Source organism: Rhinolophus hipposideros, assembly GCF_964194185.1.
Source record: "Rhinolophus hipposideros genome assembly, chromosome: 1".
NCBI classification, from domain to species: Eukaryota; Metazoa; Chordata; class Mammalia; order Chiroptera; family Rhinolophidae; genus Rhinolophus; species Rhinolophus hipposideros.
Window position 1 is genome coordinate 14,660,643 of NC_138047.1, and position 27,976 is coordinate 14,688,618.

Consider the following 27,976-nt stretch of genomic DNA (forward strand, 5'->3'; position numbering starts at 1 on the left):
AATCCCCATCAAAAATCTCAATGGCAGCTTTTAAAGAAATAGAACAAAAAATCATTGGATTTGTATGGAATTACAAAAGACCCTGAATAGCCAAAGCAATCCTAAGGAAAAAGAGCAATGCTGGAGGTCTCACACTTCCTGACTTCAGCTTATACTATAGGACAACAATAATGAAGACAGTATAGTATTGGCAGAAAAACAGACACAGAGACCAATGGAATAGAATTGAGAATGCAGAAATAAAGCCACATAAATAAGGACAGATAATTTTTGATAAAGGAGCCAAAAACATGCAATGGTGAAAAGACAGCATCTTCAATAAATGGTGCTGGGAGAATTGGAAAGCCAAGTACAAAAGAATGAAACTAGGCTGCTATATGTCACTGTGTACCAAAATTAATTCAGAATGTATCAAAGACCTAGACATAAGACCTGAAACAATAAAATGCACAGAATAAAACATAGGTACTAAACTTATGGACCTTGGGTTCAAAGAACGTTTTATGAATTTGACCCCAAAGGTAAGGGAAGTAAAAGCTGAAATAAATGAATGGGACTAGATCAAATTAAAGAGCTTCTGCACAGCAAAAGAAACCATCAACAAAATAAAGAGGCAACCAACCAAATGGGAGAAGTTTTTTTAAAAAAGATTTTATTGGGGAAGTGGAACAGGACTTTATTGGGGAACAGTGTGTACTTCCAGGACTTTTTTCCAAGTCAAGTTGTCCTTCCAATCCTAGTTGTGGAGGGTGCCCCGTTCAGCTTCAAGTTTCAGTCTTAGTTGTGGAGTGCGCAGCTCAGCTCCAGGTCCAGTTGCCATTTTCTAGTTGCAGGGCGCGCAGCCCACCATCCCTTGCAGGACGTGAGGAGTTGAACCGGCAACCTTGTGGTTGAGAGCCCACTGGCCCATGTGGGAATTGAACCGGCAGCCTTCGGAGTTAGGAGCACTGAGCTCCAACTGCCTGAGCCACCGGGCCGGCCCCAAGAGAAGATTTTTTGCAAACAATGCCTCCAATAAGGGGTTAATATCCAAAATATATAATGAACTCATACAACTCAACAACAACAAAACAAACAATCCAATGAAACAATGTGCAGAGGACCTAAATACACATTTGTCCAAAGAAAACATACAAATGGCCAATAGACATATGAAAAAACACTGAACATCACTAATCATCAGAGAAATGCTAACAAAACCACAATGAGATATCATCTCACACCAGTTAGAATGGCTATCATCCACAAGACAAATAGTAACAAGTGTTGGAGAGGCTGTGGAGAAACAGGAACCCCCATACACTGTTAATGGGAATGCAGATTGGTGCAGCCGCTATGGAAGGCGGTGTGAAGGTTCCTCAAAAAATTACCATATGATCTAGCTATCCCTCTCCTGGGTGTCTACCCCAAAAAGTCTGAAAACATTTATCCATAAAGATATATGTGCTCCAATATTCATTGCAGTTTTATTTACTGTGGCCAACACATGGAAAGCAAAGTATCCTTCAATAGATGAATGGATAAAGAAGTTGTGGTATATATACACAATGGAATACTATTCTGCCATAAGAAAAGATGAAATAGTACCATTTGCAACAACATGGATGAATCTTGAGATTATTATGCTGAGTGAAATAAGTCAGACAGAAAAAGTTGAGAACCATATGATTTCACTGATATGTGGTATATAAAACTGAAAACAACAAAAGAACAAGACAAACAAATGAAGAAACAAAAACTCATAGACACAGACAATAGATTAGTGATTACCGGAGGGTAAAGAGGTAGGAGGTTGGTAGATGAGGGTAAAGGGGATCAAATATATGGTGATGGAAGGAGAACTGACTCTGGGTGGTGAACACACAATGTGATATATAGATGATGTATTACAGAATTGTGTACCTGAAATCCATGTACCTTTACTAACATTTGTAACCCCAATAAACTTTAATTAAAAAATAAAAAATAAATAAAAAATAAAAAATTCTAGTAGCCCGATTTAAAACGTGAAAATAAATAGGTAAAATTAATTTTAATAGTACAAATTATTTCACACAATATATACAAAATATTATAATTTCAGCATGTCATTAATATTTAAATATTTTAATGAGATAGTTCACATTCTTTTTTCATACCAAGTCTTGGAAATCTAGTGTGTTTTGCACTTATAGCATGTCTTGATTCATCTGAATGTTTTCATCAGAAGTATTCAATCTCTATTTAGATTTCAAATGTTTACAATGGAAAAAATAGATTCACATAACCAAGTTGTTCCAATCATGACTATAAGTGTTCCAATAATTGATTATCAATTTGTAAATTTATATTAAAAGTAAATAAAAGTAAAGATTTAGTTCCTTAGATAGACTAGGCACAATTCAAGAATGTGATACTAATATGTGACTAGCGGCTACTTTATTGGTAAAAGTGTGGCATGAAATCAAAGGAGATATAGTAGAACGTTCTATGGCTAGTAATAGAATTATATGACACAAATGGTTAAATAGCTACAGTTAATACTTCTTAAAGGCCAGAAGTACTATCTTGAGCAAACTGTTTTGATGCAATTAACTTATACTACATTTTTAAAGCAAGCTGGTACATTCATCTAAAACCACAGATAAGAGCAAACCGAGCCCCCAAAATTAACTGTGCAAAATCATCAGATAACATGGTAATTACACAGCAACTATTTTCCTGTAGATCATGAATTTAAAAATTTATGGTAAGATAAGATGATGAGCATGACTTATTTCAAAGTACAATTCTTATATTAACAATGTCCCAAGCTTTTAGTAGCTAAACTCTTGTAGATGTTTGTGAAATGCTCAATTTGAATACTTTAAAATTTCAGTTAAGTACGCTATACTTAATGTACTCCTAGAAATTCAAATGTAAATACTTAAAAGATGTTAGAAGGATTTATACACTAGTGACTGGAGAATAAATCAAGTTAGAGAAACAATTCTGTTCAAACTCAAAAAATGTTATGATGCACTGTTCAAACTTGATTTATGACACCACTAGGATACAAATACCTTCTTCTTTATCCACTCAGTGTACACACATTTAGTATTTGCATGAAACTGAAAACAAAGCCTCAGACTAAAAGAATGTTAGGTGCCATCAGGTAGAGAAAGTATTGTATTGTGTGCTGTAGAGGGCTAAGTGTCTCAAATCCTTTTTGATGATTACAGTGATGATGGTGATAAAGAAATTGTTTGCTAACCTCATACGTAAAGTTATATGTCTCAGTGACTTAGGGAATAAGATCACAGAATTATACTTTATTGTTCCATATTCTAAATTCTTTCAAAAATGCCTCAAAAGTCTCAGACGATTTTATTAACCAAGAGTTCATAGCTTTAAAAATCACAATAAATAAAAATACAGAAGAATTCACAACATATTTTTTTGCTAGCATACAAACTACCCCTAAAAAGGACTAACAAATTAGGTAATTACTGAATAAAGTTATAATTGAAATGTTATTTTGTTTAACACATTTGGCTTCTATGTCCAAAAAACATAGAAGAGACATTTATTTTCACTTTATCTTTTCTCATCAACATGTAAGTAAATAAAAGAGTATTTATGGAAATAAAATTTAGGATCAAAATAGATATAATATATAATATACACAATCTTATATATATCATTTGCCCCTATGCTTGTGTGTTTCTCAACCTCCCCCACCCCAAGATAAAATAAGCTATATAAAAAAAAGATGACACAGAAATCAACAGTATCATCTACAGGCATCAGTAAAGAGAGTTATCTGTAGGACTTTTAAAATAATTTGTAATTACTAGGCTCTAGTCCCCTTCTCACGTCCATGCTCACTGTAAGACATATAGTAAGACATAAAGACAAAAAGTCCTTAGTTTACTCATATATTTGTCATTAACATTTCGATTTTTAAAAAGTTAATTACTGCTTCCTAAGCCTGTTCCACATGATTTAGGCTACTGGTATTTATATATGTGTGGCAGGAGTGGCATGAGAAGAATATTTGCGAACAATCTGAATTTTAAAATTCTTTTCTCCTTTTATCATTTCATCATTCTACACAAGATAGAAAAGAATCAGGCTGGCCAGCTCTGTCTGGATTCCTTCCTTACATTAACTATTTAGTAAATAGGACATGCTCTACTGACTTTCTGTAGCGTCCAAATCAGCCAGTTCTAGAAATACTGCTCATCTTTGGCCACGGCAATGTCATCTCTTAACTGCTACTGAGCTGGAACGGAAATTTTTCACTTGATTTAGGTCCTAAGGACATAAATCAGGTCTATAGGAGGAAGAATTGTCACACATGTGGAAACCAGCCTCAGGGATTAAAAACAGAGGGATCTGGCAAGACTTTCAAATACAAGGAAGTTAAAACAAAGAATGATGAGCTCTCATACACTTTCCTTTCTCATACTATAAAAACGAAAAATCTCTGGAAGGTTTTGAACAATTGCCAAGCAGTTCCACTATAAATTGCTGTCTGACCAGAAGAAATCCTTTAATCTCTCTACTTCATTTTCTTCATCTATAATATGACAATTACATTAATACCTAAAATAGTTTAGAACACCTAATCAAATGTATTCCTCTTTGCCAGGCTTGTGAACAGCCAAAATTTACAACAGAGCAAGTTTACAAGAGAGCATTTTTAGTGAAAGCTCCCAAAAGAAACACTTAAAACTTACTCTGAGCCCAAATGTCAAAGATCATTCACACAAAACACTCATATGCCTCCTCCTTCCTCAAACTTCCAGCCAGGGTACTGCTTTCACCTCAGTCTCAAGTACTCTAATTGCTGACACACTCCGGACACAATTTATTAGAAGTGCTCCTCCACAAAGCTGCTGTGCTAGAGACAAGGCAAGATAAGGCTACCAGGTGGGAGCAGGGAAGGAGGGCCTAAGAGGGTGAAGCACCTTCCGGGGCCCCTCCCAATGGAAGCTCAGTGGCTCCACAGCCCCACAGTTTCTGCTGCCTCGCCCCTTCACACTTCAGTCCTCCCAGGCTCCTCACCTCACCACTTGTATCTCCAAAAGCAACGTTACTCTTTAGAAATAGTGAGAGATTTGACATTGATAAGGTAAATATTTTATAGGATAATTCTGCAGAGTGAGAGAGTGTGGCAAAAAGAAAGACAACCAATATGAGAATTCTATCTCAGCCTTAACAAAGGAGCAGAAAAAAATATAAAGAAATAACGTATTTTCAAAGTAAGAGGTACATATTATTAAGTGTATTCAATAACTGGTGATTCAATCATAAAAGTTTAATGACATGATTGTACAGAATTTTTTAAAACGTCATTTGGTTGTTAGTCCCCAGTTCTCTTTGGTGATCTGTAAAATGCTTTAAAATCTGTATTTCCTTCTACTGCCGTTAAAATCTATATATAGAAGTAACTTTTAAAAATTGTATTTTTCAAATAAGGAACAGTCAAATGATGCCCATTGGTTTCTCTCTTCTAATTATATACTTATGTTATTTTTATTAACTATACGCAAATTATTTTCCTTCTATTGCCCTTAAAGGTAGACTTCATTTCTTTTGCATCTCCATTAAAAGTTTATATTTCTTAAACTGTCTAATCAAACATTTTACAACTAATACCAAGAAGAAAACACTGAATGAATGTCCTCCCATTAATCTCAATATATTCCATTTTTAAGAAATAAATCAAGTTAGACGTAAATCCTGTAATTTCACTAATATTCAGGATGTGAATAATGACGTCTTTTTAAAAGATTTTTATTAAAATATAGATAACATTCAATATTATGTTAGTTTCAGATGTACACAATATTATTAAACAATTATATACCTAAAGAAGTGATCAACATGACAAGTCCAGCAACCATGTGACACCATGCTATGCTGTTAAAATATTATTGACTATATTCCCTATGCTGTACATTACATCCCCATGACTTAGTTTTATACCTGGAAATTTGGACCTTATTCCCCTTCACCTTCCCCCCCCTTTTTTCAATTACAGTTGACATTCAATATTATTTTATATTAATTTCAGGTGTACAGCATAGTGGTTAGACATTTGTATAATTTAAGAAGTGAGCCCCCTGACTAGTCTAGTACCCACCTGGCCCTATGCATAATTACTATCATATTATTCACTATATTCCCTATGCTTTACATCCCCGTGACTATTTTTAACTACCAATTTGTATTTCTTAATCCCTTCACCTTTTTCACCCTACCCCCCCAACTCCCTTCCCATCTATCACCCTGATAAATCTAGAACCCGTCTGACACCATACATAGTTATTACAATATTATTGACTATATTCCTTCTGCTACACCCTACATCCCCATGACTACTATGCAACAACAAATTTGTACTTTTTAATCCCCTCCTCTTTTCACCCACTCCCCCATTCCCCTCACATCTGGAAACCATCAAAACGTTCTCTGTATCTATGAGTCTATTTCTGTTTTGTTTGTTTTTTCATTTTGTTTTTTAAATTCCACATAAAAGCAAAATCACATTGCATCTGTCTTTCTCTGTCTGACATATTCCACTCAGCACAATACCCTCCAGGTCCATCTTTGCCACTGCAGATGGTGAGAACCCATTCCCTTCCATGGCCAAGCAATATTGTACTATATATATGTACCACCTCCTCTTTATCCATCCATCCATCAACACGCAGGCAGCCTTCACATCTTGGCCACTATAAACAATGCTGCAATGAACATATGGATGTACACGTCCCTTCTAAGTAGCATTTTTGGTTTCTTCAGATAAATGCCCAGACATGGGGTTGCTTTATCTCATTATAGCCTTTGTTTTAAAGTCTATTTTGTCTAGTATATGTACTGCTACCTCATCCTTTTTTGTTTGTTTCCATTTTAATGAAATATATTTTTCCATCCCTTTACTTTCAGTCTATATGTGTCTTTCAATCTGAAGTGAGTCTCTTGTAGGCAGCATGTGTAAAGGTCTTGTTTTCTTATCCATTCAGTCACCCTATTTTTTTGATTGGAGCATTTAATCCATTTACAATGAAAGTAATTGTTGATAGATATGTAGTTATTGCCATTTAATTATTCATATTATTTATTTATTTAATTAGTTATTTTTGTCTTAAAGAAGTCCCTCTAAGATTCCTTGTAATACTTGTTTGGTGGTGATGAACTCCTTAAACTTTTTCTTGTCTGGGATGCTATCTGTCCCAGATTCTAAATGGTACCTTTGCTAGGTAGAGTTTTCTTAGTGGTAGGATCTTGTTTTTCATCACTTTGAATCTTTCCTGTCAATCCCTTCTGGCCTGCAAAGTTTTTATTCAGAAATCAGCTGACAGCGTTATGGGAGTTCCCTTGTAGGTAAGTAGCTGCTTCTTGCTACTTTTAAGATTCTTTCTTTGTCTTTAAACTTTGGCATTTTAATGAAGTGTCTTGGTAGGTCCAATTTTGGTTCAACCTGTTTGGGATTCTCAGTACGTCTTGAGCTTTTGTGTCCATTTTCTTCACCTGGTTAGGGAGGTTTTCCATCATTATTTCTTCAAATGCTTTTTCTTTCTTTCTTTTTTTCTAGGTTGATAGTTTTTTTCTTTTTAACTAAAGTTTACTGGGGTGACAACTGTTAGTAAAGTTACATAGATTTCAGGTACACAATTCTGTAATACATCATCTATATATCACAATGTGTTAATCACCTAGTGTCACTTCTCTTTCCATCACCTTATACTTGATCCCCTTTACCCTCATCTACCACCTCCCTCCCCCCTTAACTTCTGTAACCACTAAACTATTATCTGTGTCTAAGAGCTTTTGTTTCTTCATTCGTCTTGTTCTTTTGTTGTTTTCAGTTTTATATACCACATATAAGTGAAATCATATAGTTCTCGACTTTTTCTGTCTGACTTATTTCACTTAGCAATATAACCTCGAGATCCATCTATGTTGTCACAAATGGTACTATTTCATCTTTCTTATGGCAGATAGTATTCCATTGTGTATATATACAACAACTTTACCCATTCATCTATAAAAGGACACTTTAACTGTTTGCATGTCTTGGCCACCACAAATAAAGCTGCAACATTGGAGAACACATGTCTTTCTGGATAAATGTTTTCAGATTTTGGGGTTAGATACCCAGGAGAGGGATTCCTGGGTCATATGGTAATTCTATTCTTAATTTTTTGAGTAACCTTCACACTGCCTTCCATAACGGCTGCAGCAATCTGCATTCCCACCAACAATGTATGAGGGTTCCTTTTTCTCCACAGCCTCTCCAATACTTGTTACCATTTGTGTTGTTGATGATAGACACTCTAAATGGTGTGAGGTGATATCTCACTGTGGTAGTTATTTGCATTTCTCTGATGATTAGTGATGTTGAGTACTTTTTTATATGTCTATTGGTCATTTGTATGTCCTCTTTGGAGAAATGTCTATTCAGGTCCTCTGCTGATTTTTTTCATTGAATTGTTTTTTTGTTGTTGAGTTGTATGAGTTCTTTATATATTTTGGATATTAGTCCGGTTCATAATACTACTCATGGTTTTGTATTCTTTTGTGTTTTTTTATCAGGTTGAATAGCCTCCTTCAGTATTTCTTGTAGTGCAGGTCGTGTGTTAGAAAATTCCCTCAGCTTCTATATGTCTGGAAAGGTCTTTATTCCTCCTTCATATCTAAAGGATATCTTTGCTGGATATATTATTCTTGGCTCATAATTTCTCTCTTTCAATAGTTTAATATTTGAGTCCACTCCCTCCTGGCTTGTAGGGTTTCTGCTGAAAAATCTAATGATAATCTAATGGGCTTTCCTTTGTGGGTTACCATCTTCTTTTCCCTGGCTACCTTGAGGATTTCTTTTTCATTAATTGTTGACAGCTTCAATACATTGTGCCTTAAAGAAGACCTTTCGGGATTGAGGTAATTAGGTGTTCTCTTTGCGTCTTGGATTCGAGGATCTAGGTCTTTCCATACGTTTGGAAGTTCTCATCAATAATTTTTTGTATATACTACCTGTTCACTTCTCCCTTTCTTCTCCTTCTGGTATACCCATTGTTCTTATATTGCTGTTTCTGATGGAGTCAGAAAGTTCTTGGAGAGTTCTTACTTTTTTTTTTTTTTTTAACTCTCAGTCTGTCTCTTCTTCCATCTGTATCATTTGCAGATTTCTGTCTTGGATGTCACTGATTCTTTCCTCCATCTGGTCAACTGTATTGCCTACACTTTCTATTTTATTCATTTCTTTTACTGAGTTCTTAATCTCCAGAAATTCTCTTTGGTTCTTTTTTAAAATTTCAATCTCTTTGGTAAAATGTTGAGTTTGTTCTTTGATTGTGTTTCTGAGTTCATAAAACTGCCTGTCTACGTTTTCTTGCATCTCATTGAGTTTTTCCACAACTGTAATCTTGAATTCTCTGTCTTTTAAGTCACATATTTCCATGTGTTTAAGTTCATTTTCTGGAGACTTTTCATTTTCCTTCTGAGTTGTTTTCTGACCTTGGTTATTCATGGCAATTAATGATTGTATTATTTCTGTTCCTAGGCATCTACAGAAGTGGGTTCTGCAACAGGTTGATAGGAAGAGGTCTTTCTTATGTTTCCCAGTAGGTGTTTGTAGAATGTTTTATTTTCTGTCCGATGCAGCCTTTCATTCTCTCTTACGCTGTAGTGTTATATTTTCTCTGCAGTGTTCTGGCTTCTCACACAATGGGGGATTCCCTGGAAGGTGGGCTTCTCCTCTGTGAACAGGTCGCCTGGGTCACAGTGGACCACCTCTGTGCGGGGATGTGGAGAGCTTCTGAATTTCCAAAGCTCTTCCTGTACTAGTTTCAGAGGCTGTGTGTTCAGTGGCTGTTTACTCCTGCAGGGATCCACCCAGATAGGTGGGGAAGGGACAGGGTGGGTTGTGCAAGGTGGCCCAGAGCAATGGAGGCGACAACCAGAACAGCCAGTCCTGCACCCAAAGGTCTCTCTCCTTCTCTGGAACTAGTTGGGCTACGTGTCCATGGCTATGGGCCATAAGTCTCAGAAGTGCAAATATTCTGTTCTTTTGATCTGAATTTGCTACACCATTCTGCTTCTAGCACTGGAGGGTGGGAGGGGTCGGCTAGGCTGTGTGCCTAATCCTTCCATCCTCGGCTCGGCAGTGAGGGCTTAAACTGCCGTTTTCACCCTTCTTCCCTCCGTCTTTGCTCCAAGGTCTCTGCCGTGAGCGTTGGGTCATCCGTGTTATATGCTTATCCCTCAGGTGGGACTGTGCGCCGTAAACAGTGCCCTAGCAGTCTGAACTCATCCCTCTCCTGCAGCTGTGGTAGCTCCGGAAAGCAGGGAGCTCCAAGCTACTAGGTGTGCATCCTGCGCCCACGCAGCCCACATCATCACACGTCCAGCTTCCCACCCCTCCTACTCGCCCAATTTGCCCACCTTTAGATGATTTCAGTTGCGCCTCTCTTAGCCTTGCCTCTCTGCTGTGCAGGGAGTCCTTTGTGGAATTATAGTTGTTCAATTTGTTGTAAATTCCAGGGGAGATTTCAAGAGGCTCACCTCACACCGCCATCATTCTCTATGACATCATTCTCCGATAGCCAAATAGGTTTTCTATTCTTTGCTCTCTCTCTCTTCTCCTTCTGGTACCTCTATAACGCCAATGTTGGTACACTTGATGTTTTCCCAGAGGCCCGTTCAATTCACCTCAATTTTTTGGATTCTTTTTGCTGTTCTGATTGGGTGTTTTCTGCTACTTTATCTTGTACATCATTGGTTTGATCCTCTGCTTCATCTACATGACTGTTGGTTCCCTGTAATGTATTCTTTGTTTCCATTATTGTGTTTTTTATTTATGACTGGTTCTTTTTTATGTTTTCTATCTCTATTTTTATGTTTCCTATCTCTTTGTTGAAGTTCTCCTTGAGATCATTGAGCCTCCTTATAACCAGTGTTTTGAACAGTGTCTGGTAGATTGCCTATCTCCATTTTGTTTAATTCTTTTTCTGGAGCTTTGTTCTGCCCTTTTATTTGGGACATGTGTCTTTGTCTCCCCCATTTTGGCTGCCTCCCTGTGTTTGTTACTATGTGTCAGGCAGGGCTACTATGCTTCCTGGTCTTAGTAGAGTGGCCTTATGTAGGTGTCCTTTGAGGCTCAGTGACACGGTCGCTGGTCACCAGAGCTGGGTGCTCCAGGAGTGTCCATTGTGTCGGTTGTGTGTGCCCTTCTGTTGTAGTTGAGCCTTGGTTGCTGTTTGCATGTCAATGAGAGTGATTCACCCTCAGGCTGATTGGTTGTGAGGAAAGGCTGTGACTACACTGGGGGAGTTGTCGTGCAGGGGCTGACCCTACAGAGCAGGATTTGCTTTAGCAGGGCTCTGGTGCCTGCCCAGTCTACCCTTTGGGTGTGTCATCCTTGGAGGCAGCTGGGTGATGCTTCACCTCAGCCTGAAGCTGGCTTCTGGGTGTGCTGAATTTCAGGGCCTCCAGGGAGAGGCCGCACCATAGGCCAAGTTCAGCCACAGCATATGTCCTGCCTGGGGCCACTTGGCATGAGCCACAAAGCAATTCACAGATGGTCACCACCTGTGCTGGGTTTGAAGGTGGTTCAAGTGGCCCAGCTGCAAACTGGATGGGCTATGGCTGGTGCCAGGCTTGAGGTGTTCACAAGTGGTATGGAACATGCCAAAGCCAGATGCTGCTTCTTTGGGTTTTGTGAACTTTTGACTGATGTTCGGAAAGTCTTCAGCATGAGCCAGAATAGGCTGTTTGTATCTGAAAAGCCACTGGAAGTGGCTTCCATGTGCCCGAAAGTTGGGTGGGGTGGGGTTTCTGGGAATCATCTGGGGCAGGGCAAAGGAACGGTGTTAGCCAGGTTGATGGAGACTCAGATATGGTGGCTACCTGCATCTGCACACTGGGAGTGGGGAGGGCTCAACAAAGAAGCAATAGCTTCTGCCAGCTCTTCCATCTGGGAGAAAGCAGCCCCTCCAGCTCTCACCCTGAAGCCAGACAACTCAGTTCCTGCCATATGTCCCTGGAACATTTTGAGCTAATGCCCTAGTGCTGGAGCTCAGAGTGAGTGAGTCCATCAATGAGTAAGTCGGTGCACTAGCCCTTTAGGAAGAACACCTGGGTCTGCAGCCTCCCTTGATTCACTCAGCCCCAATCTCCACTGGTTCTCACAACCAAAAGTTATGGGGACTTCTCTCCCCACCACTGAAACCCTGGGCTGGGGAGCCTTGTGTGGAACTGGGACCCCTTGCTCCTCCAGGGAGACCTCCACAGTTGAGATATCTCTCCCAATTTTTAATGGTCACATGCAGGTGTGGGACCAGCATGTTCCAAATCTCCACCCTTTCCACCACTCTCGAGGTGGCTTCTTCTGTATGTCCTTTGTTGTAGGGTTTCAGTTTAGCTAGACTTCAGGCAATTCTCAATGATGGTTGTTCTATATGTTAGTTGTAATTTTCATGTGGTTGTAAGAGGAGGTAAGCACAGCATTTACATACTTCACCATCCTGACAGGAAATCTCAGATAATAATCAATGACTTCTTTTATCACTTACTAAAATAACAATTCCCTTTCTCTCTGAGAAATCTAGGTAGTAATCTCTTCTGGGAGCTTCTGGGTCTCAGCTCCTAAGTATTGTGAAATATTGAAATTATAGTGTGAATTCCACGAGGGAGACAGGTTACAGCAAAAATTTGAAATGGGATCCCTAAGACAGATCCTATTTATGTACTATTATAATTTAGTCTCAGATTCAACAAAAGGAAGGTATGGAAAGGCTGTAGCTGGGTACCTGCCTGAGAATGCAGTTGTACGGCTGTCCCTCAAGGCTCTTTTGTTTGCACCATCCTTTTAAACACTCATGTTACAATGTGTTTGCAATAAGGTCTCTGACATAAAAAAAAAAGTTACTAAATATACTCTTGTAGTTTCCCCATGATAACCAGCTTCTGATCTAAAACACTGCCTTAGTTTTCTCTGTCAACATACAGTAAGCAACAGTCCTAAAGTGAACCTACCTGGAAAACCAAAATCCAGATATTAAGGAAATAATTTTGATATACTACCTCTGAATCATTCTAAGCATGACAATAGTTTTCTTTCTCAATTTAATTTTATATCATTTTCTTTCTTTTTTTGTCCCTAATAGTTTCATTTGAAGAACCAAATTAAACATAACCACGGGAGAGCTTCTTATTATTTCTTCTGTTTTGAATTTCTTCAACAATCTTTCAAGAAATATGTAGTGAAGCTGTACAGTACAGTTGTTAATGTGAGCTTTGGATTCAGATAGATTTAGACTCAAATTCTGGTTCCACCATTAATATAACTTCATGTGTCCTCTCTTAAGTTCTACCCCATTTCTCTGTTTAACAGAGAGAATAATACCTACCCTAAGGGTACCACAATCAAAATGAGATAATGTATCTAGAGCATACTGCACAGAGCTAGGCACAAGTAACTACTTGATAAAAAAGTAGCTATTATTTTATACATGTGTGTACATATATATATATACATATATACATATATACATACATTGAAAAATCTGGAAAACAAAGAAAAATACCCTTAATTCTATCACCCTAGTAACACAAACATATATCTCTTTGTAATTTATGTCCACATAAAAACTTATTTTTATAATTGTAATATACAATTTTGTCCTTTTTTTACATTATAATCACTTCTCCATGTAACCATGTAGAAGTCATAATTACCTTTTCAATTTGTTGAATGAGATTCCATTAAGTAAACTACCATAATTCAACCTCTAAATTCTTGCCAAGTTTTTTGATATTACAAATAATGCTACAATAACATGTTCATGAATATAGTTTTTCCATTCTGTGGAATTCTTTCCTTAGGATAAATTCCCAAAGCAAATATTTTTGGTGTAACCATGCTCTTAACCACTGGCTATATTTCCACTTTACTCTTTTTTCCCCCAAATAATAATAGGTGGGGAAAAATATATTCATTGTTTTAATATGCAGGTCTTGATTATTAGCAAAGCTGATCATTTTTACATGTTTGTCTTTAGTAAAAGGCGAAAGATTTATACTATCTGAAGAGAAACCAGAGTATTACATGTTTGTTAAACTCTATATTCTTGTTCTGTTATTTGTTCATATTATTTAGCAACTTCTGTAAAGTGATGGGGGCAATTTTGTTCCCCATGTACTTTTTTTTCCCCTCCATGTACTTTCTAATAAGGAGGTGTGTCAGCACAACCTTCACACAAGAGATCCAGGTCCCTTCTTGATGACATCAGTGAGCTGTTGGTTTCCAAGAGAAGGTGCTCCTCTTTCTCCTCCGTCGTGCCCAATATGGGCTGAATACAAAAATGTTCTAGAAAGTTATCATGTCTGTATCTTTTCAACATTACTCACTCATATGATATGGCCCTAGCTGGTTTGGAACACCCTATTAAAAGAGTGAAAACCCAATGTAACCTGAGGGGTGACACACTAAAATAATTTCTCAATTGAACCAATTTACCAAGGTCTTTGGGAATTAATCAAATTCTCATTTGCCCCATTCTCTCCCTTTTTCTTTCCATCTTCAAATTTCTCTTTGGCTAACTAAGATAAAGACAAAAATGTATAGGTTTTTGTAAATTTGTGATCCAAACGACTTGGGCATCATTCAAAACTTATCTCCCATAATATATGAAACATCAGTAAAACCTCACCTATGCTTTACTAAGCAAAATCAGATTTACCTAATAAATCTAAACTTTAATAATCCAATTTTAAAAGATGCTCCATTACCTGCATTATGTCTTGCAATATATCCAAGAGCCCAGGCTACAGCCTCCTTGACTCCAGGGTCAAAATCTTCCAAGCATATCACCAGTGTATCCAGTGCTCCGCAATCAACTATTGCCTGAGCTAGTTGAGGAGAATGTTTAGCAACTGCTCTTAACACGAAGGCAGCTGCTTTCTTGTAAAAACGCTACAAGGATAAAATAGATAAAACTCAAAGTGAGTTGAGCACTTATATAACCAAAAGTTAAAATAGACCAAAACCGATGTAAGAATGACATTATTGTAATAAAGCTCAACAGCATTTAAATACAAAGGATGAAACACATCCTGCAAAATCATTCTGATTTTTTCATGTTCCCCATTGCTTTTGTTCAGTAACTAAACTAAAAGAATGTAAGTCTTATATTACATTTCAACTGTTTTATTCTAAAACATGCATTTATAAAATAAAATACTACGTTTCCTACTTATTATATTAATATTTCCTTAAAAATTCATAAAATAATGAGATTTTATGTATCTGCATTACACTGAAGGGTATTTGTTTGACCCATGGGAGCTCTTAGACTCTTAACATGTACAACTAAACTGTCAACTGACAAATTTGTTTCCTTTACTTGCCCTCAGTCTCTAAATATGATAAGCCTTTCATGACCTCAACTAATCTTTCTGGTGTCCTAAATTATCCTGAAATAACAACCATGTTTTGAGACGTACTTACCAATCATTGGATAAACATAAAGGCAAAACATTCTTCATACATTTTAAAACTTAACCTGGCAAATAAACTGTCCAAACAATGGGATATGTTATTTATCCCTTTTTAGAAATGTTTTTTTAAAAAGGTAAATACAAATGACTTATCATTATGTGAATTTTAAGTAATGCCTCTTATTTATAGTATTTTGTATATATAAATTTATCAGATGAAGAAAATAAAACTAAAACAATTTTCTTCATATAACTAAAAAATGATTTAGGAAATATTTAGCTATAACACTCAATGTGGTTTTATGGTTCACATAATAACACAGTAATGGTCTCCTACCTCTTTTTATTAATAGAACCCAGTTAATCCTCTATTTTAGATTCTAAGTTTCTATTTCTTTACAGTGACTACTTAAAAGTCCCTGGGTGACTACAGCACTCATTTTGAAAGCATTCTGTTTACTTAGTCTAACATGTTAAGGTACAGTAAAAATTGTGTAAGAGAGAGAAAATACATCAAGTATATTTTTAACATATTATATCTCAAAACCTGGTATATATTGATGATATAAGAAATATGCTACGTTAATAATGTTTTGATTTTGTGTATTTCCTTAGCTTCCTAAATATAACATATACAGATATTAAAATATTTGTTGTAAAGTCTAATTTTGTATGTCAGTAACCAAATATCTATTAATTTATTATAAAACTTAGAATAGAGTTTTAAAGTAGCTTTCCACAGATTATTTTCTTATAATTGTGGAAAAATAATGGTGATACATTTCTTGTCATTAACTTAAGCTAATTTGACTTTTTATATTGCAGAATTTTCAAATTCACAGACAATTTATTGGGCATAAATAGTCACTACTAATTACAGTACCTATAATTCACACTTTCTGATCTCATTCGCCTTTTCTCCTAATTTCCACTTTCCCAAATTCCTCCCTTGTCTCCCACTCCTCACCAAAATTATTTCCTTAAAAAAAAAAAAAAAAAAAAGCAAAAGCAAACCCAGAGGACTTTGTACCTCATAAAGAGAGATTAAATCTTCTGTGAGAAATGAGTTCAAGGCCTGGTAGGTGAACAAGATAGAAGCTTGTGACATAAGTATTGTTGAAAACAACTTTTGTTTGCCTAGGGCTTCATACAAGCATATACCTATCTAAGGCTGATCCTATAACTTTAATCTCCCAATACACAGAAATACTGCTTTATGTATAATTTCATTACAATTTTTAGCCTGTTTTCTCCTTATATTAATAGTAATTGAGAAAAGCTGCATATCAACACAAAGTAAAATACCCTAAAGATATTATTATGTGCAGTTCAAAGAATTGAAGGTGTATTAACACCTTAATAATTCTAATGCCTACAAGTTTGCAACTGTACCCAAACTTCAAATTTTCAAAAGTCAAAGGTAGTAACAACAAAAACATATAACTTATTATTTTTAATCTTACATTCTGTTCTGCCAACGAATAAACAAGCTGTGGAAGAATGTCTCCCTTCACAACTGCTTCCGCGAGGTCATCATTATAATTAGCCAGTCTCCCAAGAGCCAAAGCTGCAGTGTGTTGAATTGTTGGGACCACATCCAGAAGAAGAGGCCTCAGCAAAGACATTACACCTGAGTTACGTTATGAAAGAACAGAAATCAGCAAAATTTAAATTAAAAAGCAAATATACAGTTCAGCATATATGCAGATAAGAAAATTAAGGGGAAAATCAGCAAAAATAAAAATAAAAAATTACCCACTAAAAACTAAAGGGATATTTAGAAGCATATGGCTGACCAAGACAAGAACAATACAACCTGTAATTATCAAAGCAGCAGCATAACATGGAAGTAAGAAAGGCTTGGGGATAAGAGTTAAAATCCCTGATTTGGCAAATACTGGCTATGTGACCTGACGGGGCTGTCATGAGGAACGCAGAGAAAGGCTGTGAAGCACAGAGTACGATGCCTACGACATGGGGGGCGGGGGGTGGTAGATTCCCACCCCCACCCCACTCCCAGCCTTTGCAAATCCTATCTTCCAGGGCTCGGTTCAGATCCCTTCCTCTCAATGAAGTCTTCTGCTTGTTTGTTTTTTCTCTGATTCCAACTGTTGGGTCTTTTCTCTCATTCCAAATGAACTTAGAGTTTATTACAGAAATTGTACCAGGATCTATCTCAGAGCCGGGAGGCTAGGTGGACATTCGGCTAGGACCTCACATTCATGAAGGGCTGCAAATCCGATTTCTGACATTATCTCCAAATAAATACATTCTTTGAGATAAGGAAGTACATCGTATTACTAGCTCTCATAATATTCATTTTAGTAGGTATATCACCACAACAATAATAATAAAAGAAGCTTATATTTATGGAGCCCTTATATGTACACATTGTTTTAAGGACTTGTTTTCCATACTAATTCATCAAACTCTCCTAACAAACTTATGAAGTAGGCCCTATTACTATGTCCATTTTACAGATGAGGAAATGGAGGTTGAGAGAAGTTAAGGAAATCATCATACCACTAATTAATGGTGGAGCAAGGTTAGAAATTCTGACATTCTTTATTGATAATTGCTAAATGAATAATATGTATTAAAAATTGAGGAGGTGGGGAAAAGGAGACAAATCATAATTGCATTTTGGTTTTTTTACTGGATACTACAGCTCTTTATATTAACTTTGCCTTACTATTAGGTTGGTGCAAAAATAACTGTGGTTTAAAAAGTTAATAATAATTGCAAAACAGCAATTACTTTTGCACCAACCTAATACAAAATATGCAAAATAGTCAACTATTTGTGCTTTAACGATGTTGTTTTAGTCTAAGGTTGCAAGAAAGGTGTTGACAGAGTCCAAACTGGAACAAAGTACCCCTTGACTTTCTAAACTTTACACAATTTACATCAGGCTTTTCAACTTCAGTTATTACATCTTTTCTACAAAAACATACCACAGTGATCTATAAAAGCAAATATTACTAATATTCTTTTATAATATTATATCCAGAAACATTAACTAGAATAAAAGGAAAACATTTACAGTAACATTTAGAATTAGACAAAAATAATAGTACTACCAAATAACATAAACAGAATGATAATGATGCTTATCACAGATAATAATGTGACCTGTGGCTTTTCATGACTTCCAATTTCATTTATTGATTATTTTTATGTCTAATTTAACCTAGTTAGAACATCTTACATAAGGCCACATTTACAAGTTTGAATCCCACTCAGGCTAGTTAACTTTGCAGCCATAAAGCCCTCCTACTCATGTCCATGCAATAGCTACTGTGAAACAAATCCCAGTGTTTGCTCATAAGTGTTGCTTATACTGTTATCTACACTTTTTATAGAAATAATTTCTGAAATATCTCACAACAAAAAGTTTAAAGCACAGAATAAGGTATTCAAATTACCAAATATTAACATGGATTCATTCTAGAAAGTTGGATTTAAAACAATTTGCCAATCTCTTCTTTGTAGTTTGCTTTATTACTTGATATTTTTTTAGTTTTTAAATTGTGGCAAATACACATAACAAAAATGACCACTTTGACCATTTTTTAGTGTCCACTTCAGTGGTATTAAGTACATTTACAATGATGTGTAATCTTTACCACTATCTAAGAACTGTATGACTGTTTTCTTCAAAGACTGCACCATTTTACATTCCCATCAGGAAAGTACAAGTGTTCAAATTTCTGCCCATCTTCAACCAACACTTGTTATTTTCTTTTGTTTTTTAAATAATAGCCATACTAACAGGTGTAAAGTGGTATCTCATTATGGTTGTGATTTTCATTTCCCCTAGCACTAATGATGGTGAATGTCTTTTTATGTGCTTATTGGCCATTTGTACATCTTTGCTGAAATATCTATTCAAGTCCTTTGACCATTTTCAAATTGGGTTATTTGTTGTTGTTGTTGTTAATTATATAACTTGACATATTTGATAATCAATATGCACTACTTTAAATAAATATTTTTAAAAGAAAAGCTAAATTTGTTAACATTTAAAATTTCATAATTAATACACTAATTAATCAAAAAAAGTATGAGTATGGTTAAAATAGTTTTAAGAGAATCATAATTATGTTTCACATTATTTTTTCCTGATGATTCTGTTATTTCCTTTTTTCTCACTTCATAAATTTATGTGAAAGTAGTGACTTATTGCCTTTGAAATGTAATAGGAAAATCAATCCATATTGGATTATTCAACCTAGATATTTTGAATTAAAATCTCAAGAACTTTGAACTTTTTTGTTAAGAATTTGAAGAATGAATTCCTCTGTCTAGGTCTATAATAGTTAATTAAATTATAAGTGTTTATTATTAGTTACAGTATTTAGCTAATATACCAAAAGTCTCCCAATTTTGGAAAATTTCAGTTTGTAATTTTAGTAGTAAAATACTTTACACAGAAAAAGGTACTTCACTTGTCCATATACTCAAAGGAATTTTCTGCTTTATATATTTTCTCCTCCATTTTTCTATTGCATCTGGCCCAGGAAAAATAGTGTCAATAAACTGACATACAATTCCTTTCTTTCAGTTTCCTTCTATATTCAAGTTAGGTTTCTACATGGACGCTTCTGCGCTACAGGCTTTTCCTATATTCCTTAGCTCAGACATTAGCACAATGAAGATTTTGAAAAATACTCTTTCTCTGAACCTATAAAAGTAAAAGCAAAAGTTTCCATTTAAAATATCTATGTTTGAATAACATCATTTTTATTAGAGAAAATATTGCCCCTAATTTCTAGTTCTTGAACTGCCTTTTAGTGCTTCATAATCATCAGTCCCCAGGGACATATTTTTTTTATCTCTTACACAGATTAAGCATGGAGATTTTGTTATTCTAATTATAGCTTTGTTCTAAAAATACAGATAATGATGAGAGAGAGAAGAGCGGAAAAAAGAAGTATATATAACATAAAAAGAAAATTTTCCTTACCTGCCTGTCCATTAGGAATCCATAGTGAATGATCCTTGGTGAGCGAATGCATGAAAATTTAGAATCCATAAATTGCAGCAGCCTGAATAGTATCTGATACACCAGGTCTCGAGGGAGCAGCTAATAACCTCACTAGAGTCTCCACTGAAGGAGCCAACAAGTACTAATATCTCATGTTAAAATAATAATTCATATATTGTACTTTAATATCTATAAAACAATTCTGTCTACTCTATACAAACTGATAAAATGGTGTGTAACTATTTCTAAAATTTAAATTCTAGGATTAATCTTTACAATTCTCCACCTCCCCCAACTTTATAATCTTGAGTTCCTTTTCTGTTTTTCTATGTTCCTGTGCCATACTGGTGACATTGTTGCTAATATCTACACTGCAATCCAGTTATGTCCCAAACAGAAACCACCTCGCTGATCCTGTCCACAGTCATTCATTCAAAAACACAGATCACGGTTTACCAAGAAGCAAGGAATAAGACTACACATGAATTAAGGCAGCGCCTCCTCTCAAGAAACTAATAATCTAGTAAAGATTCTAAAATAGCCTCAAAATAATCACAATTATTTGCTTTAATTCCTTTTAGTGCAATGTAGGCCTAATACTTTGATTCTGCATGCCAACTGTATATATAAGTTAGGAAGGAAAGGGCAAACATTTCCAAAGACAAAAATATTACCCATTAAGTCTCATTTTACATGTATGTAGTTTATATACATATTACCTCAGTCTTCTGTTTATACAGATATTTAACATCTCAACCTTCTTTAAAAACAAGTATCTACAAACTGGGCCTTTAGGCCCATTTAAGTCATGGTAAAGATTTCTGTTTTCCCTGCTTACTTACCTTCTTTATTTGTTTTCCAATTTTTTATAATTATTTTTATTTTTATTGTGATAAAACATACATTACATAAAATTTATCATTTTAGCCATTTTTAGGTGTACAATTCAGTGGCAGTAAGTATAGTCCCAATGTAAAACTATCACCCACTATCATTTCCAGAATTTTTTCACCACCGCTAAAAGATACTCTGTACAAATTAAACAATAACTTACCATTACTCCCTACCCCCGGCTTCTGGTAATGTCCATTCTACTTTATGTCTCTCTTTTTGTTTTTGTTTGCTCATTCATCTGTTGATGGGCACTTAGGTTGTTTCCATGTTTCAGTTATTGTGAATAACGCTGCTGTGAACATTGGTATCAATTTGAGTCCCTGTTATAAATTCTTTTGAGTATATACCTAGGAGTGGAATTGCTGCATCAAGTAGTAATTCTATGTTTAACTTTTTCAGGAACCACCAAACTGTTTTCCACAGTGGCTACAACATTTTACATCCCCACTAGCAAAGCACAAGAGTTCCAATTTCTCCACATTCTTACCAACACTTATTTTTTGTTGTTGTTTTTTATAATAGCCATCCTAATGGGTGTGAAGTGGTATCTCACTGTGGTTTGATTTGCATTCCCCTAATGACTTGTAATATAGAGCATCTTTCCATGTACTCATTGGACATTTGTATATCTTCTTTGGAGAAATGACTATTCAAATTACCCATTTTTGAAACGGGTCATTTGGTTTTTGTTGCTGGTTGAATTTTAGGAGTTCTCCATACATTCTGGATATTAATCTCTTATGAGATATATGCTTTGCAAATATATTCTCCAGTCCTGTGAGCTGTCTTTTTACTCTCTTCATAGTGTCCTTTGATGACCTTGGTTGTATTTTTAGACTTAAAATGAAGTGATTTCTACCATATATATATTTTTTACATTCCAATTTTATTCAAAATTATCCCAAATCATCATAGACTTATATGATGAAGATTTATTATTGTAAATTTGCAAAGCTTTACAAATTTAAATTCCAATAATATGTTTCATTTTCATCTAAAACTACTTTCTCTGACTATTTACTATGAAATTGCCACTATAGTTTATTCAAGTTTTGGAAAAAGTGATTTCTGCATACAATTAACCGATACACAGCAAAGAATTCACCTTTGATTGTCAATGTTATCATCTGACTCAGGCATTCTGTTTGGGGTCCAATGAGACTATAAAAGAAACTTCATGCTTTAGAAATAGAAGGACTCACTTGCCCTGCTTGTTACATGACTGCCTATTGTAAAAGACAACAGACTGAGGTAATTAAAAGCATGTATCTGGCAGGAGAATGATTAGTTTCAAATCTGGGTTCTGTCACTTTCCAGCTGTGGGACTCAGTAAGATTAGTTAACATTTCTGTGTCTCAGTTTCCTCATATGTGAAATGGTGGTAAATTCTAGGACTACCTCATAAAACTCTTGTAAGAGTTACAATGAGTTAAAATTTCTAAAGTGCTAGGAAGATGAGTTGGGACGAAATGAACACCATTAAGTACATGATAAATAAAAGTGTTAATTAAAGGAATCGATTCCCTATGTTGTCCATGTTTTTCATCAACATTTTATTATTATTAGTGTATATGACTCATTCATTAATCAATACCTTCCACTCTTATGAAGAAATATTTAAGATTCTATGGTCCCATAGATTGAGCCTTTTCAACCATATGTTTTAGAATTACTATGGAATGAATAATTCACTCACCATTCACTCAAGAAATATCTATTAAGAATATACAAGGTGTTGAAAACACAATTGTCCTTGACCTCAAGGAACTTATAAAGGGGTTCTGAGAGATAAGCAAATGCAAAACACTGTGATGTATGCAACTAAAGGAGAAGTACAGTGTGTTCTGCAAATATACAGTACAGCATCTAACCCAGATTCTGAAGGACACAGGAAAGGCAAACCAGGGGAAGTGACATCTAAGCTGAGATCTGAAGACTTCCAGGTAGATTGCTTGCTGAAAAAGTGGAGGGAGTCTCCAGAGAGAAGGATCAGAGAGTATTCCAACCAGAAGGAACTATAGAAATGAAGTTCAGGATAAAAAACAAAGTTTGATATATTGACAAAACTGAGAACACAGTATGACTACTGTACAACAGGGGAGGAAGGAGATTAGAGAAAGAAAGCTAAAAAGTCCTGAAGGGTACCTATTTTAAGTACTTTGAATTGTATCTTAACATTAATGTCGTAAAGAAGTGTCTGATTACACTGGAAAGAAAGCGTGTAAAGAGACAAGATGGGAAGCAGAAGACCTCTTAGGAAGTTATTCCAGGAACCTACACTAGATGTGAAGATAGCCTGGAGAACAGCAGTAGCAACAGGGAAAGAGAAAAGTGAAAGGTCCAAGGAGGCATTTAGGAGACAAACTGATTCGTGTGAAGAAGATGGAGGAATCAGTCATACTTCCAGGTTTCTGGCTTGGATAAGGGATGTATGATTGTTGCAGACAGTTGAAGAAGCCATGATAAATTCACACTGGCCAGAAACATAAAGTCAGAGAAGTGACAAAAGATAAAGCTAAAGAGGTTGGCTGGGGCCAGATCAAATTTGGCTATAGGTCAAGTTAAGAGTGTGATGTTAAGAAGTGATGTTATTCTAAGTGAAATGGGAAGCCATGGGGAGCTTTATTGTTTACACCACTTACTCTCAGGGAAGTAAAAGAAAATGAAGATTCTTAATAATCCCAGGTCCACCCTGTATGGCTGGATAGGCTGTGTACTGCACAAATCCAGGGGATGCCACTCACATAGATCACGATATAAACGGCACTCCTGAAGTTATGCAAAGCATATCAGCCCTCCTTGACATAGCATGTTATGAGGTTTTCTACTTTGTTTTATGTGAACAAATGTCTTATCTCCCCAGTAAAATAATAAGCATCTCTAGAGCAGGGTTTCTGTTTTATGTTTATTTTCTATTTCTCAAATTATATAGCATACTTTTGAATAAACAACTGGCTCTTACTGAAAATCTTGTAGTCTTGACTCTAGACACCACCATTCACTTAGCTTTTACTACTCTAAGCACTAAGTTTTCTCTCATCACAAAGCTTGATGCTCCAATTACACTTAACAATTTTAATAGATTTAAAATTTTTATTTCTATAATATTACAAATACATGACTATAAACTTTCTGAAGCAAGTCTCATGACTGTAAATTTTACATGTTCTCATTTTCCTTCACTAGTCATTTTTTACTTGAAAGTATGTGTTCCTTTTCCTTTTTTTCAGAACAAGAATTTTCAGGCCTTGTTTTGTTTTCTTGCAGCCTTTATGATTACATACCTCTGGCCACTATTTCTGCTTTTGACTAAGATATCATAAATTTTGGTACCACATGTCTGCTTTGTTTTCTATGAAATACATTTTCACTGTCACAGCTATCAAGTCAGTTATCATTTTTGATGTTATATCCCTTACAACAAAGTCTTACAATTTATTAAAAGAGTCAGAATGAATCACAAAACATGTATAGTGTTTTTACATAGAATTCCATTATAATGGTAAAAAATTCAAGAAACTCTTATGATCAAGAATAATCTACTTTCTTCTTTCAAATTTATTCTCATTAACTATAATATCTTCTGAATTTTGTTTGGTGATTCATTGTTAACACAGTTGTTTATCAGTGAAGGGCTACCACACCTGACATGTCATTTCTGAGTGGAAAGGGATGAGAGGAAATGGGACTGAGACTACTGACTCACGGAGCAACTAGCAACTCTTCTAAGAGGGCAAGGAATCCCTGTATGTATGTATGATGTATGCATTTAATATGCACTGTATAGCATTTATCATTTCCCAATGCAAACTGGCCTATTGCCAGGTTTAGAATGCAAAGGGCATAATCTGCTGAATTCACATTATTCTACCATTAACATCACTGTAGCTGTCTTCTATGATTACTATATTAAACCGAAATTCCATTCACTCTTCCAGGGCAACTGTCTGTCTCTCCACTAGGTCACAGCCATCACCACCTATATGTGAGATTCTGAGTATGTAAAGCATACAAGTTATAGCAAGTTCCACTTACATTTCATTTTAGATAAAGCAATTTGAACTTACGTTTATAATTACATGAGGAAATACAAAATGGGCTTTTACTTGTACTTTTCAAATGAACATGTAAGTCCCACCTATCCAAGCCTTTATTACCAACTAAGACCTGTCTCCTGCGCTCCAGAGCCCTACATACCCAAACTGCTTACCGTAGTCACCGGCACACAGATATCCCAACACACTATAACCGCAGTCAGCACCGTTAGTGAGGTCATCATTTCCCTCTGCTTCTTGTGTCCTTTCTCCATGAATGAATGGCTCTAATGCACCTAAGCAAGCGGAAGCCTGGGGGCATCTGGCACTCTCCTCACCTGCTCCTACCCCCTTCTATTAAGTCACAAGGCCTGCAGAACTCTTATCCAGTGTGATTGCTAGAGCAAAAATGGACTGGACTTCCTGATCCTGTTTTAATGCCCTCCGATCTATTCTCCACACTACTATGAAAATCATCTCTCTAAAACACAAAATAGATCCCATCATTCCTCTAATTAAAATACTTCAATGGCTTTCAGACAATTTCGGGATGAGTCCCAACTTCAGATGAGGTCCTTCATAATTAAGGCTGACATCCTCTAGCCACTGACTCTCCTCTCCCTTGCCAAGTTACCCCAAGGAGCTCCAGCCATACCTAAACATTTGCATTTTCTATCGGGTACACACCACGTTTTCTCTTGCCTCTGTGCCTTTACACGTAATGTTCCTGTATGTACTTCCTCCCCCCCTTCTTCATCTGGCTAACTCCTAGGAAATCCTCCTAAAAGACTGCCATGAACAGAGCCCCTCACTCCCAAAGCTTGAGTTAAGTACCCTTCATATGTGCTCCATATGTCTATCTTCAGACATTTACAAAACGGTATTTTATTTATTTATGTCTCCTCATTAGCAAATAAGCTCCCTAAGGGCAGAGTCTATGTATTTTTGCATGATCAGAGTCTAAACATTCATCTGGCACTTGGACACTCAATAAATGTTTATTGAATAATGAATGAACAAAGTGTGAAAACTAAGATATAGAGAATAAATAGGACAGTTCTAAAAGGGTTGTCTGCTCCAAAGGTTTAATGAGTAATAACTGAAGAGGAAAATTTTGTAAGGCAGTCAGTTCAAAATTATGTCTTCAGATAGAATTAATTTTTGTTTTATTCATATCCCACCTACTCTAAATTTTTTTGGATGGCTTACTCTAAAACATATGCATAACAAAGATAATTATTAAGAGCCATGTAGTAGAGACGTGGAGAGAGGGACTAACAATTTTATTAAAAACATATATTAGGGATAGTTCTGCAATTGAGCTCTCAACAGAGCACTGAGCTTCCTGGCAGCAAGAGTAAAAAGGGAACCACTTTGTGAAATGAAGGAAGTAGCAACAATTTTTTTTCCTGAAATTTCATACCTAGGACTAGCTTAACATATAATAATGTATGAAGACTGGTTAAATAAAAGAGCACATCTTTACATAAAAAAATTAACAACAAAGTGGACAATGTCTTTAATGACAGATTTAAGGGTATGGGGAAATTGTCTATTTTAAAAATAAGCCCCCAATTTAAAAATTAAAAAGAGGGCATATTATTAGGCTAATCCTATAAAGACATTTCTAATGGAAAACTAATATAATCTAGTCAATATATACAACTTAATAGTGATTCTATCTTGACACAGAGATAGAATTTAGAATACATACATAAGTGGATAGAAATCATTTCCTTTGGAGAAACACGCATACATACATAGACACAAGTACAAATATCACTTGTTTTCACCTAGACTTTTAACAGAACTTGAATAAACAATAAATTTTAAATTGAGCTATCCTTATGATAAAAAGCATTGGGGCACATGACAAAACATAGACACAAGTACAAATACCACTTGTTGTCAGCTAGACTTTTAACAGAACTTGACTTGAAAAATAAATTTTAAATTGAGTTATCCTTATGATAAAAAACATTAGAGCATATTTCACTTTCAAAATGAGGGAAATTTGACTTGTGTTCAAGGGAAGGCCCAATTTTTTCTACATGTGGCCATGGATTTCTCCTAGGGCCAGTACATCTACTCAACAGAAATCCCAAAGTCCTCTCCCCAAAAAACATGGAAGAAAAGTCCTTCACATAAAGTATGATTAAATGCAAACCAAACAGAAGTGTTAAGTACACACTCACATCAATCAACCAATAACTATCAAGTGCTTCCCCTTTCCTGTGCTCTACCTTGTATGTTCTCAAAATTCCCAGGACAGCAGGCAGTCAATCCCATGCCAGCTGACCACCCTGGGCTCTGATGAAGTCTCCTCTGCACTTTCCCTGATCCTGGCAGGGTCTCAGTCCAACAACTCTCTGTGGATTACAACTCCCAGTGGATTACACACTTTTCCCAAGATGCTCTTAACAAGCTTCAGGATTGATAAGGCTTTTCCTTAGAAACCAGGAGGCTGAAAGGTTCTCTAGAGCTCCCAGGCCAGTTTAAGCCCTAAATACACTCCTACTCTATCAAATCTTCAGGTATTTATCAAAGTTAGTCCTCTGCATCTGGCCTCCACTGAAGCTCCCGAAATAGTCCT

The 27,976-nt window shown here is 35.8% G+C and overlaps 1 protein-coding gene across 1 annotated transcript in view; it reads right to left on the reverse strand.

The window, feature by feature from the left end:
- Positions 1–27,976, reverse strand: part of LOC308498889 (sperm-associated antigen 6) — a 77,071-nt gene that overhangs the window by 43,861 nt on the left and 5,234 nt on the right. The window contains exons 3-4 of the mRNA XM_081051635.1: positions 16,932–17,098; positions 14,761–14,944 (exon numbers count right to left, since the gene is read on the reverse strand). Of these exons, the coding sequence (XP_080907761.1) occupies positions 14,761–14,944; positions 16,932–17,098 (351 nt within the window). The remainder of the gene's footprint in view (positions 1–14,760; positions 14,945–16,931; positions 17,099–27,976) is intronic.